Source organism: Rhineura floridana, chromosome 9 (assembly GCF_030035675.1).
Source record: "Rhineura floridana isolate rRhiFlo1 chromosome 9, rRhiFlo1.hap2, whole genome shotgun sequence".
Taxonomy (NCBI): Eukaryota; Metazoa; Chordata; class Lepidosauria; order Squamata; family Rhineuridae; genus Rhineura; species Rhineura floridana.
In genome coordinates this window covers 95,945,281-95,963,360 of record NC_084488.1, presented here as the reverse complement: position 1 = coordinate 95,963,360, position 18,080 = coordinate 95,945,281, and the positions used below count along the sequence as shown (strand labels likewise).

General features: G+C 48.2%; 1 protein-coding gene across 7 annotated transcripts in view; it reads right to left on the bottom strand.

Moving 5' to 3' along the window:
- SLC39A8 (solute carrier family 39 member 8) overlaps window positions 1-18,080 on the bottom strand; it is a 64,055-nt gene that overhangs the window by 23,432 nt on the left and 22,543 nt on the right. For all 7 annotated transcript variants that reach the window (XR_009757987.1, XM_061585549.1, XM_061585551.1 and 4 more), the window contains 3 exons: window positions 8,482-8,651; window positions 5,878-6,000; window positions 4,243-4,410 (listed from right to left, as the gene is read on the bottom strand). Coding sequence is in view for 6 of the 7 variants with exons in the window: in XM_061585549.1 (XP_061441533.1) it covers window positions 4,243-4,410; window positions 5,878-6,000; window positions 8,482-8,651 (461 nt within the window). In the remaining variant the exon portion in view is untranslated. The remainder of the gene's footprint in view (window positions 1-4,242; window positions 4,411-5,877; window positions 6,001-8,481; window positions 8,652-18,080) is intronic.

Here is an 18,080-nt window from a genome sequence, read left to right as displayed (position 1 = left end):
GTTGGACCACAACTCCCATCAGCCTCAGCCATTGGCAATGCTGGCTGAGGCTGATGGGAGTTGTGGTCCAACAACATCTGGAGGCACACTGGTTGGGAAAGGCTGCTCTGTCGTCTTCCTGATTGACTCAGTATGTATTTTGTGTAAACATTACATGAGGTTTTCATGGCTGCTGTTATACCTGTGAGTGCAATTGAAGTGTACATGACTATTTAAGGCATTGACAGGGATCTAAACAAACAAGAGGAGATTAGTCCCTCATAGCCTCTAAACAACAGGATCAGCAGCCAAGCCTCAAACAGAGAGCTCTGTGGCCAATGCTTTGGTGTCCTAAGCTACTGGAACACAGGAAGCTGCTTTATACCAAGCCAGACCATTGGTCTACCTAGCTCAGTATGGACAACACTGACTGGCAGCAGCACTCCAAAGTTTCAGTCAAGGAGTCTTTCCCACCCTACCTGGAGATGTTGGAGCTCGTACCTGGGATCTTCCACATGCAAAGCAGATGCTTTACCACTGAGTTACAGACCTTCCCCCAAGATACTGTCCTCCCATGTCTGAGCACAACTGCAGCCACAGTGCACTTCATTGGTTCCTCCTGTTGTAGCCTGGGTCAGGTCTGGATCTTTGTCTCAGTAAAAGCCAGGCTCTGGCCTTGTCTGTGTGTCTCCCTGCCTCTCAGTATATGTTAGCCTGTCCTTTGCCTGCTTGCCAGCCTTCTTATCCACCTGCCTTCCCTCTCACCTGATGTTTCTCTATGTCCATGGACAGATCTACACATGCAGCAGAATAAGGGGGTACACTGGATTCTGCCACTTCAGCCTGCAGAGTGCAGAGTGCCATTCTAAAAAATGCTCCTTCATATTTAAAAAAATCCATGGAAGTTTTTAAAAAATCACATCAGAGAAAGAGATTCTACCCTACAGTGTGACTCTTTTGCCTGTAGGGACTTTTGTTTTTAATGTAGGTAGTATTTAAAAAACATGAGACCCACTTGCAGTCTGAAGTGGTACAACCCATTCTCATTCTGCTGCATGTGTTAGACCAGCCCTTTGTTCAGTTCCTGGAATATATCACCTCAGGTCCTCCACGTACAAACTCTGACTACTTGCACAACCTCATACCTTTCAGCTGACTCACTGCCCAAGACAGGCTGTGTTTTCAACTTAATTTGTAAGCAGTGTCTGTGTCTCATATAACCCTTTGTGTTTTATTTGCTAAATATATGCAACTGGAAGTGATACTGTAACCTGTCCCAGGAACATCAATTCTATGAAGGGCAGGCAAGAAATCAAAATATAAATAGACAGTTCCACATGTGACAATTTTTTCTTCACAGAGACACAACTACAGGGATGTTTGATATGTGACATTTTTGACACATAGAGAAAAAAAATCTCTGTGTGGAAAAGCACTATGTGCTAGAATGAAGAATCAGTGCATATTTTTCCAATTACACATGCGGGGAAATCAGCTTCCTAGCACAGGTGATCAAAACAGACACTAGTGTGGTCCTTTATCTGCTGCTGAGATTGTGCCCATCCTATCTTAAGGATGGGGGAGAAATTTAGGTTGGTTCACTTTTTAATGTGAACATACCTAATTTACACTTCCTGAAATAATACCTGAACCAAAACATAGCTATCCTTCAAAATTCACCGTTCTCCAAATTTTGTAATGTAGTTCCCCAACCAAATAGAATCATAGAATAGTAGAGTTGGAAGGGGCTTGTAAGACCATAGATTCCAACCCCCTGCTCAGTGCAGGAATCCAACTTAAAGCATACCTAACAGGTGGCTGTCCAGATGTCTCCTGAATGCCTCCAGTGTTGGAGAGCCCACCACCTCCCTTGGTAATTGGTTCCATTGTCGTACCGCTCTAACAGTTAGAAAATTTTTCCCGATGTTCAATTGAAATCTGGCTTCCTGTATCTCTGTGTCCTGCACTTTGGGATGATCGAGAAGTGATCCTGGCCCTCCTCTGTGTGACAACCTTTCAAGTTCTTGAAGAATGCTATCATATCTCCCCTCAGTCTTCTCTTCTTAAGGCTAAACATGCCCAGTTCTTTGTATACAAAATGAAAAATAATGTATACAAAATGTACACATTAGAGAAAAGTGCACATAAAATGTGTATGTTAGTCAAAATAACATAAAAGGTCATTACATCAGGGGAAATTGCTGCAAAAATGTGTATATTAGGCAGAAATGTATATATTAAAAATGTTCACTAAAATGCTGATGAATTTTCATGAGGACTTTTTTTAAAAAATCAAACATGTAGAAATGTGGAAAACAGAACTTAAAACTGGGAAAATGAGAACCCAAGAAATTTAATAATTGGGATCCAGCAATCAATGATATTAGACAAAAATTGGAGTTTGCCACCACACCAAAGAAGACTCGTGACACAAGAGTGGAATAATGTTATATTTATTAAATATAACATACTAAATCAAATGCAATTCTGCCAATTATTCAAATCTAACTTACTTCGGGCAGGTGAGGCTAAACCTAACTGAGAGGGAATATTCCCTCGACTTATAAAGGCAAATAATTCACCTCAGACTGTAACTCCAGAGTCAAGGGCGTGGGTAAAATCCTCCCTCCTTGCTATTGGAGTCAGTTGTGTGGTTCCAACCTCCACACCATGGCCCCACCGTACAGGCGTTCACCATGATGCGCAAGCCGGTCCCACGAGGACACTCCCCAGTTCCCCACCAGACATGAAGCCCGGATGGTTCCCTATGGAGTGCCCTTTTCCAGAATGCCTTAACCGCCTCAGTTTAACCCCAATATACCTCACCTGCCCGAATTCCATGCCAGCGAAAGCAGACACACCACAACCCAACCCAACAAGCCAATTGAATTAAACCCAAGCAGTATGGAGTAGGCAAAACCAAAGGGATACTGAAATCAGGATCCCCCCAAAAAAATTCCTACTAAGCCACGTTAAGGCGACCAGCAAAGCCCATACTGACAAGGGAGGGAGGGTGGGTGCCGCAAGGCAAAAAAGGCAAACGCTGGGGGGAAGGAGCAGCCTTATATCCACTGCTCAAACCCCTGCCTGATTGGTAAAGCAATCTCACGTGGCTCCACCTCAGAACTTCAAGAAGGTTCCCGAGCCTTCCTATAATTGGGGTGATGGCAAACTCGCCCCTGAACAGGAACGCCATTGCTGTTATGGGGATTTCCAGAAAAGTAAGAGAAAAGGAGTATGATAGATAAGATGGTAGTTTAATATCTTTTTGTAAATAGGATGTTTTATACAAAATGGGTATGATCCAACATAGTGTGAGCAGGCATCCATTTGCACAATGGGGCTTCTACTTTCTCTCTCCTCCCACCCCTGGGTGCCCCCAAAAGTCAGGGATGATCTGAATCACATTTTGGAGCAGGGGACTGCGGGGAGAAGAAAAACTGGACGTCCTGTTGCACAAGGAGATTTGCATTGCACAAGTGGACAGACATCACTGACTGTCACCAAATATCAATAGTACATATTATATGAACATTTATTTTTCTAAAAAATTAAATTACGTTTCTACTTTAGTGGCTGTTTAAGCAAACAGTTCTTTCAAAACCAGATCAAACTGTCCCTTGAGAGCCTGTCTAAGGTCAACTCACACATTATATATATTTCTAGATGTACGCCTACAGTTTTTCAAAGCATAAAACCTACTGTGACATACAGATACATTGTTCAGAGAGCCGGAATTAGCTTCATGTCCTTGTCAAGTGTACACTTGGTCATAAATTCATGTATATTTGGTCATAAACGCTGCCACAAAATGAGTTGCAGACTTCCCATAGGCATCTAGTTGGCCACTGTGAGAACAGGCTATTGGATTAGATGGGCCTTTGGCCTGATCCAACAGGACTCTTCTTACGTTAACGTGTGGAAAAGCCACACCAGTATGTTAATATTTGAACATTTCATATCTAGCATTTTATTAAAAAGTCCAAAAGGACAGAATACTGGAAACTATGACAGACTAGTAAGTCAGCAAATACCAGTGTTTGACAGGGGGTTAATGTAAATCTACGTCATAGCTGCAGAAGTTATTATATATAGAAATGTGGTTTCGGCTGTTAGGAAATAAGCAACATTCTTTTAGTGCTGGAGTGGATCATGTGCCGAAAGTTGGTTTTAAAACTGGTATCAAAAAAATGTATCAAGGGTCAAATTCTCACCCCTTCCTTGATATGTTTTCATTAACTGTCAATATTTGTTCATTCATACCTGGCCAGAGATCACACTGACATTATCGAAACTCAGAGTTCCATTAGCCTCAGCTATGGCTGGATTTGCATAACACATTGTTCCATTGATGGGCTTGAATGATTCAGCAGGAAGAGGAAGATTTTGGGGAGGTTTCAGTTCTTCAGGTTCAAAGTGTTTCTGGCCCATCTAAAGAAAACCAAATGAAAAAGGACCGGAAGCAACATTTAACCATGTTTCAAAAGGAGAAAAGTTGCCCAAATAAATTATGGTGCAATAGGACAGAAATTTGAGGCTACTATTGTGGAAACATAAATTTGCGGCGTGGTAGCTACATCATGCTCAGACTAGACCCACGGAAATCAATGGACTTAAGGTAGTATCACTAAGGCTGCAGTTCTAACCCACTTACCTGGGAGCAAGCCCCATGAAATTCAAAAGGACTTACTTCTGGGTAGATATAATTAGAATTGCAGCTTTTGGGTTATATCTCATGTTAGTCAAAGCAGCAGACCCACTGAAATTCATGGACATGACTAACTTAGGTTCATTCATTTCAATGGCTTTATGCTGAGTAAAACTAGTTGAAGACAACCCTTAGTCAGACACCACCCCCAGGTAGCCACCTTAAATCAGATCACACAGCAGTGGATGCAATGGTGGGACTCTATGGCTGACCTGATCTCCCACTTGCCAAAGGAACCAAGGCTCTAACCCCTGAAAAAGATTGCAAGAAATTATTGTTAACAGCTAATTATTAAGCTAACATCATTAAAGGCTTAGGGTTGTATCCAACGGTGTTACGTCAGCTGACAGTAAGGATGGGAAATGGGAAGGAAAACCATTTTTCATAATTCGTCCCCCCTTGCAGTTCCCCCGCAAAAAAATCTGCTCCAGAGGGTTTGCTGTGGGGGGGGCTGTGGGGGAGAGGGGTAATCACTGAAAATTGCTTCCTTCCTCGTTCTGTTGACAGAAACTTTACTGAGAGCTGAGTGACACCACTGCATAAAACCCTGAGAAACTGTTTGGGTCAGATTATGTGACATATCACGCCTGGTCTGGCCCAGTGCATGGAGCAGAGGGAGTGCATGCAGCTTATCCACACTCACTCAGCAACACTGTCCCTACATGTACCTGCAGGATGTCTGAATGCCACTTTCCACATACATTTTCATGTTGGAATGTACTACCTTGACGAGTTAGTTCAAATATGATTTTCACCTAAGCGCTGAACTGCACACATGTATGCAGTATTTGGACATTCCTTCCCTTGGTTAACAAGGAGGAGTTACATGCACTCACTCTCCACCACATGTTGGACTGGATTGGAGGAGATCCGTCATCTGCTCTGGCCACTGATTTAAACCTATGTCACATCCACACCATACATGGCTTCCCCCAAAGAATCCTGGGAACTGTAGTTTATACCTTATAGAGCTACAATTCCCAGCACCCTTAATAAATTACAGTTCCCAGGATTCTTTGGGGGAAGCCACATGCTTTAAATGTGCTTTAAATGTACAGTGTGGATGAGACCCTAAACTCAGCTTTTTAAACCTTAAGTTCTGTCCAATTAAACAGGCGCGCTGATCTTTAATACGGGAAAACAGTCAAAATCTGAACATCCTTTTATTTCATGTTCTACTATGTACTCACCTGGCTATAGGCCTTCAGTATCATTTTCAGCACTCTTTCCACAAAGAAGAGGATGTAGAATCCTCCAAACACAGCTACTGCTTTTTCAACATAGTTATCTGTTTTGGGGTCAAATCCAAATGCCTATGAAAAGATTTAACAGCGAACGCAGGTTACCAAAAATGTCTTGTGCTTTGTTAGGAAAACAATATATGAGACTGCTCACTAATATCCAACCTTTAACTAGAAGCAGCTCACCATGTGGGGTGGAGTTGCTTCATTAGCTTCTTGGCAGGTGGGTCACTGTTGCTTACAGGGAGGGAGAAAGGGATGGGTGAGGGGGGGGATTATATGGGGCACTGGCTGATGCTTTTGCACCTCGCTGGCCTTCCTATTGCTTTGCACCTCTTCCTCCTGGTATTAGGGCTGAATTCACCCTGCACCATCCCCCATCTAAACACTTCCATATGTAAATGGTTACAAGACTGATTTACTTATGACCTAGGCTGAATTCAAACATGGAGTTTATTGCGTTAATTCTAATAATAATAATAATAATAATAAATTCAATTTTTGTGTCGCCTATCTGGCCGAAGCCACTCTAGGCGACGTACACATTAAAATGCAGTAAAATACAATGTAATACAAAATAAAATACAATGCAGTCAACACTAATGTAGCAGTATAAAACCATGTAGGGCAATCAATAACAATTATAAAACAATCACAGAAAAATTAGCCCACCCCAGAGATCCCAAAGCCCTGTCCAAAGAGCCAAGTTTTCAAGGCTCGGCGAAATGTATCCAGGGAAGGGGCATGGCGAAGATCGAACGGGAGGGAGTTCCAGAGAGTGGGGGCCACCACTGAAAATGCCCTCTCTCTAGTCCCCACCAACCTAGCTGTTTTTGTTGGTGGGACTGAGAGAAGGCCCTGCGTGGCTGATCTAGTCGGGCGGCTTAATTGGTGGTACTGGAGGTGCTCCTTCAGGTAAACTGGACCGAAACCGTATAGGGATTTAAAGGTTAACACCAACACCTTGAATTGGGCCCGGAAAACAACTGGAAGCCAGTGTAGATGAAATAACACTGGCGTGATGTGATCACGGCGGCAGCTGTTTGTAAGCAAACGAGCCGCCGCATTCTGCACCAGTTGTAATTTCCGGACCGTTTTCAAGGGTAACCCCACGTAGAGCGCATTGCAGTAGTCTAATCGAGAGGTGACCAGGGCATGTACTACCAGTGGGAGCTGATGGACAGGGAGGTAGGGTTGTAGCCTCCGTATGAGGTGCAGTTGATACCAAGCTGCCCAGCTCACTGCTGAAATCTGAGCCTCCATGGACAGCCTGGAATCAAGAACAACCCCGAGGCTACAGACCTGATCCCTCAGGGGTAGACTCACCCCATTAAGCTTCAGGTCAACAGCACCCAACCTTCCCCTGTCACCCACAAGTAGCACCTCGGTCTTATCAGGATTGAGCTTCAGCCTGTTCCTTCCCATCCACCCACTCACGGATTCCAGGCACTTGGACAAAGTCTCCACAGCCGACTCCGGTGAGGATTTAAAAGAGAGATAGAGCTGCGTGTCATCAGCATATTGGTGACACCGCAGCCCAAAACTCCTGATGATAGCTCCCAGCGGTTTTATGTAGATGTTAAATAGCATGGGAGAGAGGATAGAACCCTGTGGCACTCCACAAGTGAGGGGCCAAGGGTCTGAAACCTCATCCCCCAATGCTACCTGTTGATGCCTGTCAGAGAGAAAGGAACGGAACCACTGTAAAACAGTGCCTCCTATTCCCAATCCTTCCAGGCGATCTAACAAGATATCGTGGTCGACGGTATCAAAAGCCGCTGAGAGATCCAGGAGGACAAGAAAGGTGGATTAATGGTAGCACTTCCATCCCTAGTTCTAATGTTACTTTCACACTGCAGCACCTGTTGCATTACGGAACTGTGGCTTTTTTGGCCAATATTCCACCACATCACGCTAAATTTCGTTCACGCCAGTGGGCGTGGCATGACACAACAAAGAACATCATTGGACATGTCGCTACTCAATCACCCTTTCTGCGTATATGCACTTCTGCTCCCCCATGTTTCCCCCAGGAAACCAGAACTATATGCTGGTATACCACCGCAAATTTTTATCACTTTGCTCCCATATTTTTCTGGCTTAGTGGGGTTGCAAAAGGATTTTTTTCTGGAAGCAATTTACATAGGAGTGAATGCTAAACTTCCACTATATTCCACTAGATTTTCAAAAGTGACCTTTACGTTGTGTGAAAGATCAAATAAAATGCATTAATTATCAAGTAAGGAAAAGTTGGGAAAAGGCAACAAACTGCTGTCTGAGGCAGCCCCAGTATGCTAATTCATGGCCTTACAGTCTTTAGCTTGTCCCTCCTTCAGCGACCTGTTAGGTAGGTCATCTATCTTTCTTAGATGGGGGAACAGCGGATCCAGGCTGCTCCATTCTCCTGAATGAGCTTTGTGGCAGGAGGAAGGAGTCCAATAGCTCATGAACACACCCATCTGTTGACTTGCATTTCACTCTTCCCCTGGGCAAAAGCACACAAAAGGACCGTTCTCCCAGTTCCACCACCATCTTCGCCTGTTTCATCCTTACCTCTGGAATAAGCTGGAAAATTGCATTGGAAAAGAGGGTTCCAATGGCCAAACCCACAAAGTAGGTTAAAATCTTGGGGAAATAATCTTTCTTGAAAAAAGGAGTTAAAACCAATCCAAGGAGTGAAGCAAAGTTGATAATAGTCACAGCAAGGAAACCGAAGCCCCAAACTGCAGAGACAGGAGGGGCAGGGGGGAAATGCAGTCAAAATATTAGCGGCGTTAAAAATAATTAGATAGCAAACAGTTCTGGCAGGAAAATGTTGATTTATCTAGTTGCAGAACAGCTGAATTCAGAACACAATATTCAAATAACGTTGAAATCAGAAACTAGGATAAAAGAATGTTGTTGCTGCCCATTATTTTTAAGTGAGCTCATTGGAAAAGAAGACCAAAAATAGTCCCTTCGTAGAATAAAAGGATTTATTGAGGCAGTTCGGCTGAAATCAGTATATTGTAAACCAGGGGTGGGGAACCTTGTACAGCCTAAGGGCCACTTTCTCTTCTGGGCAACCATCCAGGGGGCACATGCAGAGCTTGGAAAAGTTACTTTTTTGAACTACAACTCCCATCAGCCCCAGCCAGCATAGCCACTGGATTGGGATGATGGGAGTTGTAGTTCAAAAAAGTAACTTTTCCAAGATCTGGGCACATGTCAGTGGTGGGCACGGCCAGAAGGAAAAGTGGGTGAAGCAAGATATGTAAATGTTACCTTTGTACAGCTGGGCAAGAAAGAGGCACTATCAGAATTCAAGGCCATATTCTAATCAGGCAAACATACCTAAGGAGGATGTGAAGCAGGGCCAATGAGGAGCATGGGAGAGGGCATATGGCTGGGGAGGGGTGTGGCCTGGTGAGCCTCCCAAGGGCCAGACAAAGAGGCCTGGAGGGCCTGAGGTTCCCCATCCCTGATGTAAACTATAGGGAAAACATTATTACGTTAGGTGGACATGTGAAACAGCATCCACATTTCCACTTCTTTAGCTTGGCCTTTGACAGTTAAGGTATTTGGCTCTGTGGGATGCACCTCTTTAGCTGAATTTATATTGTTCTGTTCCATTTGGAACAGTTTTAAAAATGATTTTTAACTGAAATTTCATTAACAAAAAAGGAAAGAGGAGAAGGAAGAAGAGAAAGTTGAAAGAACATTTAAACTTCTATACATCCATTTTAGTTTAAGCATATAGATCAATATATGCCATCCAAATGTTCCAATATGTATCCAGACGAAGTTGAGGTTTATAGATAAAATGCTCAAATGTATTTAGAACAGTTCTATGCATTTTATAATTGTAATGAGTTTATTTGTTTTTATGATTATACTTTCTGTTATTGGAATCTTGTGGTGAAAGGCAGGTAAGAAATCTTATAAATAATAAAACTGTTAAATTGCACAGAAAACATGGTACAGAGTACTAAAGGAATGTTATGAAAGTTGTGTGTCATTTATACATTTATTGTACATTTATACATCACCTTGAGCTCCCTCCAAGGGAATGTTAATTTATAACTATTCTAAACAAATAAGTAAAGAATACATTTGTGATTGAGGATGTGTGCACATTTTCCTGAATAAATCCAGATTAAAATATAAAAACAGCATATTTCCATGACAATCTTGGCCTTGTCCCACTTCTTCCAACAATTACATTTTCAAGGAGCACCTAGCTAGAAGCAGTGTAACTTTAGCAATATTGAGACCAAACTAAAACAGTCAGATATCCTGGTAACTTGGATTTAACATCCAAAAGCTGAGAAAGGTGGAAGAAAAAACTAGCAGGAAACAGCATCAGACAATAAAAAGACAGGGAAGGAAGAGTGAAGAAATGGCAGATACGAGTATCTCACCTACAAGTAAATACTATGCAGAAGGGATGTAAACATTGCATTGATGTTGCATAAAAATTTGCTTGCTGGATGGTCCTGGCTGCAACCCTATGAGGAGTTCCCAGGGAGCAGTGGCAGCTGGTGACTCCAATGTCAGTGGGGCAGTGGAATCTGCTCCACTTTTAGTATGAACTTTCAAGGAGCTATCCAATATGCTTCAGCACCTTTAGTTCAGACTAAAACCCAGAGCGGAATTCATTTACTCACTCACATGTAGCCACCAGCCACCACTGCTTGGGAGTATGCTCCATTGAACTCAGTGGGACTTGTACCCAAGGAAATATGAATAAGACTACATGGCGTAGGAAGTACTTGACTGCTCAAAAGAAAGCATATGCACAAAGTTTTTCAAGCAAAATTTAACAGTCACACTTGTTTGTGCAGAAACAGTGCTTGTGTAGAACAGAGCCACAAAGCTACCCTCCTGACACTGGTATCGCTGCTGCTTACCTGGAGTTGCTGTTACGTGCCACCATGTTTGTGGCAAGTAACGTTGCGGACCTAAGTTAAAACTGTCCCTTGACAGGGTGCTCCAGTGAATCTCTTCATTTAATGCCTAAATAGACATTTTTTCAGAGGCTTGGAGGCATTATGATAGCATGGTCATTACTTGTGTGCATATACATTACTTTTTCCTATCCCACTGGTAGACTGGTCAACAGATTTTGCAGGGACAGAAAAAAATAGTCATGTGTCCCCATGGGCAACTGCAGCTCTATTATACTATCATCGAGTCTCTGAAAAACTGTGTGGAAACTATAATGAGAGCCACACAGCAAAAATAAAACAATGACTATATATGAATATCCATCAAGTTGGAATTTCCCCTCAGCAAACCACTGCGAAACTGGAATTGCATCATAATTGAAATCCATGGATGTGGCTTATGAGAAAGGATCCAAGAATAGGATTGGGGGCCAATGAAGAGTTCACAAACCCACAAGAAATCAAGTATGTCAACATCATGTTTCCACCATAGTGACTTTGACTCATGTGAGAGAAACAGGTTGCATATACAATCATTCTATCCCCACTCTGTTGTATTCAGGGTTGATTCCTTCCCTGCTTCTTCTTCAGTCTATAATTATGAATAATAATTGTAAAAAGGATTCAGATCCACATTACTAATTATAAATATTGATGTAACGGGTGATAGTAGTGATTATGGATGAATTACTGCAAAACAATTAATGCTATATACTTAGCAAAAGTTACATGAATCTACCATATGTAAAGTTCCAGTATGACAGCACCAATATTTATGTCGAGATGTAGATGTACTGCCCTCAAGTCAATTCCGACTTATGGCGACCCTATGAATAGAGTTTTCATGAGGCCGAGAGACAGTGACTGGCCCAAGGTCACCCAGTGAGCTTCATGGCTATGTGGGGATTCGAACCCTGGTCTCCCAGGTTGTAGTCCAACATCTTAACCACTACACCACACTGGCTCTCTATTTATGTCTATGCACTGGGATGTTCGTGTATCAAGAGATAGATTGGTCCCTGTCAGCTCTACACTGCATCAGCAGTGTCAGGGGGGGCTGGAAATTCCTGGGTCTTTGGCAGGAAAGGAAAGTCCTTAGCCAGCAGTCGGGTTGTAAATCTGCCAGGCCTATCCGAAGCATACTTGCCGAGTCAGAAGTCCAGAAGCGAGGTCAGTGGAGGTCCGGGATCAATTGCCAAGGAGGTCAGTCAAAGAGATGCTGCATGGAAACTAGGTCTACACAAAGCCACGCCTGACATTGCAGTCAGCAACAAGCTGCAGCCAAGGTGTGCCTTATAAAGAGCAGGATGGACAGCAGGTGTGAGCCCTCAGCGTTTGGGCCTTAAGGAGACAGGCCTGCCTCTCTTCTGCCTGACCTTCTGCTGTCTACGTTCTGCAGGTGAGGGGGGAGTATCCTGTTCACTGTCTGTGTCTGGCTGCAGGGCCTCTGCTGTCCCTGAGATGCTCTGCAGCTGAGGGGGAGAAGGAGCTGGATTCTCAGGAGGCTCCTCCGTGTCTCCTGCTGCTCCTGGGTCTGCTGCTGTTACTCCCGAGTCATCCTCATCTGAGGAGTCCTCTGACGGGGCCATGACACTATCCCCCGCTCCTCAACCAACCCTCCGCCTCCCGCCGGGGCCCGGCTTATCCGGGTAGCGCTGGTGGAAGCGCCGGACCAGACGAGGGGCATGCACCTGCGCCACATCTTCCCATGAGCGTTCCTCAGGGCCGTACCCCTGCCAGTCTATGAGGTACTGGAGGCGGCCCCAATGCCTCCGGGAGTCCAGGATCTGCGCCACTTCGAATTCCTCTTCCCCGTTGACTTGTATCGGTGGTGGGGGCCGTGGTTGACTACCCAAGAGGTGAGGCGGGAGAGTGGGAGTCAGCAGTGATCTATGGAAGACAGGGTGAATGCGGAAGGAGGCAGGGAGTTGGAGCCGGAACGCCACCGGGTTAATTTGCTGGGTGATCCGGAAGGGACCTGCATTCCGAGCCTCCAGCTTGTGAGACGGCCGTTGCGAACGCAGGAATTCGGTTGAGAGCCATACCCGGTCGCCTACCTTCAGCGGCGGGCCTGGTTGGCGGTGGCAGTCAGCAAAGCGCTTATACGCGTCCTTGGCCTGCTCCAGCTGCTCCTTCAGGACTGCCTGCAGGGCTTGCAACTCCTGCAGCATGACATCCGCAGCGGGGACCGGCGACGGGGGTCGCACTGAGGGGAAGAATCGGGGGTGGTAGACGTAAGAGGCAAAGAACGGGGTCTGGCGCGTGGAGGCATGCACGGAGTTATTATACGCGAACACCGCCAGCGGTAACAGATCCACCCAATTGTCCTGTTGGAAGCAGGTGTAACACCGCAGGTATTGTTCGACGGTGGCGTTGGTACGTTCTGTTTGTCCATCTGATTGAGGGTGGTGGGCGGAGGACAAGTGGATCTGGACGTTCAGGGCCCAAAACAGGGCCTGCCAGAACCGGGCGGTGAACTGGGCTCCTCGGTCAGAGATCAGGTGGTCGGGGAGGCCGTGTAACCGGAAAACCTGGGTCAAGAACAGTTGCGCAGTTTCTGGGGCAGAGGGGAGGCCAGCACAGGGGAGGAAATGGGCCATCTTGGTGAACAGGTCTACGACTACGAGGATGGTGGTCATTCCCCAGGAGGCCGGTAAGTCCATGATAAAATCCAGGGAGACCGAGCGCCAGGGCCCGGGGGGGGTAGGCAGTGGGAGCAGGAGCCCCGGGGGCTTGCCGGGGTGGCTCTTGGCTCGCTGGCAGGTATCACAGGCCGCTACATAGTCCTTGACGTCCACTTGGACCCGGGGCCACCAGAAATCCCGTAGGACCAGGTGGAGGGTTTTATACATTCCAAAATGCCCTGCCGGCTGGCTGTCATGGCAGAGGTGGAGCACCTCTCCCTGCAGAGCTCCCGGGGGAACGTACAACCGGTTCTGGTGATACAAGAGGCCCTGCTGCAAGGAAAAGGGACTGTCCCGGGCGGGCATCCCTGACTGGAGCTCTCGCTGCTGGTCCAGGGCGTAGGGGTCCTTTTGCTGCTGTTCCTGCACCCGGTCCAGGAGGGGTTGTGGCTGGTGGGTAGCGGCGAAGTTCTCTGGGTGAAGAATTGGGCGAAGGGGGCGATCAACCTGCTCGGCTCGGTATTCTGGCTTGCAAGAGAGTGCGTCTGCTAGGGTGTTTCGGCGACCAGGGAGGTAGGTGACCGTGAACTGGAACCAGGAGAAAAACAGGGACCACCGGATCTGGCGTTGGTTCAGCCGTCGGGCGCTTTGCAGGTGCTCCAGGTTTCGGTGGTCTGTTCGTACCTGGACCCTTCCAGGAGATGACGCCAGGTCTCGAAGGCTACTTTGATGGCCAGTAACTCCTTCTCCCAAATGGTGTAGTTCTGTTCCGAAGCGTTGAGTTTCCAGGAGTGGAACGCACAGGGGAGCAGGGACTGCTTGCTCCCCACCGGCTGAAGTAGGACCGCTGCCACTGCCTTATCCGATGCATCGGTCTCCACTATGTAAGGTCGGGTAGGGTCGGGTTGCTGGAGGATGGGTTCAGATGTAAAGGCGTGTTGGAGGCGCCGGAAGGCCTGTTGAGCGGCCTTGGTCCAAACAAACTTCTCTTTGCCTCGAAGCAGGTCTGATATGGGCGTGGTGAGTTCGGAGAAGTGGGAGATGAACCGGCGGTAATAGTTGGCGAAGCCCAAGAAGCGCTGCACATCTTTGGGGCTTCGCGGAGCTGCCCAGTGGAGGATGGTCTCAATTTTGGCGGGGTCCATCTGGATACCCGAGGGCGAGATCCGATGGCCTAGGAAATCCACGGCCGTGAGGTCAAAGACGCATTTTTCGAGCTTGGCGAAGAGGCGGTGCTCCCGCAGGCGCTGCAGCACCGCTCGAACGTGCTCCTTATGTTCCGAGGGGTTCCGCGAGTAGATCAGGATGTCATCCAAGTAGATCACCAGGAAGCGGTCTAGGAGGTCCCGGAAGATGTCATTCATGAAGTGCTGGAAGACGGCAGGAGCGTTGCACAAGCCAAACGGCATCACGGTGTACTCAAAGTGCCCATAACGGGTGTGGAAGGCCGTCTTCCACTCATCGCCCTCCCACATACGCACCAGGTTGTAGGCCCCTCTCAGGTCTAGTTTGGTGAAAATGCGAGCGCCCCGCAGCCGCTCTAACAGTTCTGGGATCAGGGGCAGAGGGTAGTGATTCCGAACTGTAATCTGGTTGAGGGCAAAGAGGACAGGGGTGACTGCAGGGGACGTGGAAGGGCGAATGAACCCTCGGCGCAGGTTCTTGTCGAGGAACTCTCTGAGGGCTGCCAGTTCGGGTTCTGACAGGGAATAAAGCCGGCCCACGGGAATCTTGGCTCCGGGGAGCAGATCAATGGGACAGTCGTAAGGACGATGGGGCGGCAACTGGTCTGCCTCTTGCTTCCCAAACACATCCGTGAACTCCCGGTACTGTTCTGGTAAGGCCTCGGGCACGGAGCTTGCCTCCTGGGTCATCAGGATGCGCTCCTTCGGCCTCCAGCAGTTGGCTTGGCAATAGGGGGATCCGAGGGTCAGTCGGCCTGTGGACCACTGGATGATGGGGTCATGCCGCTGGAGCCATGCCAGGCCCAGCACGACCGGGAAGTGGGGTGCGGCAGCCAGGTAGAACTGGAGGCTTTCCTCATGCTCCCCCAGGGCCATGTCGAGCGGCACTGTCTCCTGTACTACAGGGCCCGAGGCGAGAAGCCGGCCATCAATAGTCTCCACCAGAAGGGGGCGGTGAATGGGTTGACTAGGAACCCGGTGGAGCTTGGCAAAGGACACATCCATAAAATTGCTGGTGGATCCTGAGTCCAGCATGGCGGGTACTTGTAGGGTCCCCCTTCCGGGGACTGTCAGTGCGATCAACACGGTCAGATGCTTGGGCGGTGAGGAACTGAGGTGGCAGGCCCCTTGAACCATGAGGTTGCCCCGGCTCAGGGGCCTGTGAAGGCCGGGGCATGGGCGTTTCCCGAGGCAGGGGCTGTGGGTCGTTTCGCGGAACACTGGGCTGCAAAATGTCCCGGGGCCCCGCAATACAGGCAGAGGCCCTGTTGCCGGCGTTGCAGCTTTTCGGCCGCAGAGAGACGTGGCCGAGCCCCTCCCAGCTGCATCGGTTCTGCCAGGGGTGTAGGGTCCTTGCCGACAGGCTCCAAGGGCCCAGCCACTGGGGCTGATGCTCTGTAGACTGGCCGGGGTCTGTTGGCAGCACGCCTGCTTTCCAGCCTCCCGTCAATGTGGAGACACAGGCGTATGAGGACTTGCAGGGTCCCAGGGCGCTCCACCCTAGCTAGCTCATCCAGGAGCTCATCCGACAGCCCCTCCTGAAACTGGTCCATGAGAGCGGCTTCGTTCCAGCCCAGGGTTTGTTGCAATAGACAAAAGTCTGTTACATATTCCCCCAAGGGGCGTCGGCCATGCCGCAGCCTGCGTATCCGGCGGTTGGCTGTGGCAGATTGGACTGGGTCCTCGAACATAGCCTTCAGTTCTCTGGTGAAGGCGGCTAGGTCGTTGAGTACGGGGCTCCGCTCGAGGAGCAGGGGCGTGGCCCATCTAGCTGCCGCCCCGGTGCAGAGGTTAATCAAGAATCCCACCCGGGTCTTATCATCTGGGAAGGCCTCTGGGCGTAACTCCATGAAGAGCTGGGCCTGGGCCAAGAAGGCTGGGAGCTGGTCGGAAGCCCCAGTAAATTTCTCTGGGAGAGTCACAGGGCACTTGGCTCTCCCTGTAGGGAGAGGGGTTGGCCTGCTGCTAGCTGGGTTTGCAAGCCTTGGACGGCCAACAGCAGCTGGTCTACTTGTGAGCACAGGAGCAAGTTTTCCTGCTGGAGTTGCTCCATGGTCAGCACTTCCTCCACTCCTTTGTTGCCTGCTTTGTTTGGGCTGACTGCAAACTGTCAGCTCTACACTGCATCAGCAGTGTCTGGGGGGGGCTGGAAATTCCTGGGTCTTTGGCAGGGAAGAAAAGTCCTTAGCCAGCAGTCGGGTTGTAAATCTGCCAGGCCTATCCGAAGCGTACTTGCCGAGTCAGAAGTCCAGAAGCGAGGTCAGTGGAGGTCCGGGATCAATTGCCAAGGAGGTCAGTCAAAGAGATGCTGCATGGAAACTAGGTCTACACAAAGCCACGCCTGACGTTGCAGTCAGCAACAAGCTGCAGCCAAGGTGTGCCTTATAAAGAGCAGGATGGACAGCAGGTGTGAGCCCTCAGCATTTGGGCCTTAAGGAGACAGGCCTGCCTCTCTTCTGCCTGACCTTCTGCTGTCTACGTTCTGCAGGTGAGGGGGGAGTATCCTGTTCACTGTCTGTGTCTGGCTGCAGGGCCTCTGCTGTCCCTGGGGTGCTCTGCAGCTGAGGGGCAGAAGGAGCTGGATTCTCAGGAGGCTCCTCCGTGTCTCCTGCTGCTCCTGGGTCTGCTGCTGTTACTCCCGAGTCATCCTCATCTGAGGAGTCCTCTGACGGGGCCATGACAGTCCCTCAGAGAGTTCTTCTGCGCCATTTCTTTTGTATCTACCTATTTTAAGGCTTCTTTCCCCTTCCTCATAAGGCACCTGGTACTAACCTCTGCTGAAGTTCAGAGAGTGGGCCTCTGTGTTTCAGTTCTGTACCCAAGGGACTGTTCATCTGTTTGACATGATTCCATTGGGTGGCAGAGTGGCTCCCTCCAGTGAGCATCCCTGCCTAGAGGCAGGAAATATGATGTCCTTAAAACATGGATGGAGAACATCAGGCCTAGGGGTCCAAATGTGGCCCTCCAGTTTTCTCTTCTGGCCCTTGGGAATCTCCCCAGCCACACCCCACTGGACCTGCTTTGCACCCTCCTTGAGTGTTTCTGCCTGGCTGGAATGTGCCTTTGAACTCTGATAATGCTTCTTGCTTGCCTGGATGGAGAGAGGGGAAGCAGAAACTGGCCAACTGTGTAAAGATAACATTCATATTTATTGCTCCACCCACTTTGGCCTCTGGCCCTGCCCACCACTGTCATGTGGCCTCCAGAGGACTGCCCAGAAAAGATCATAAGAAGAGCCTGCTGGATCAGGCCAATGGCCCATCTAGTCCAATATCCTTTTCTCACAGTGGCCAGCCAGATGCCTGTGGGAAACCCTTAAGCAGGACCTACGCACAAGAGCAAATCTCCCCTCCTGCAATTTCCAGCAACTGGTATTCAGAAGCATACTGCCTCTGACTGTGGAGGCAGAACATAGCCTT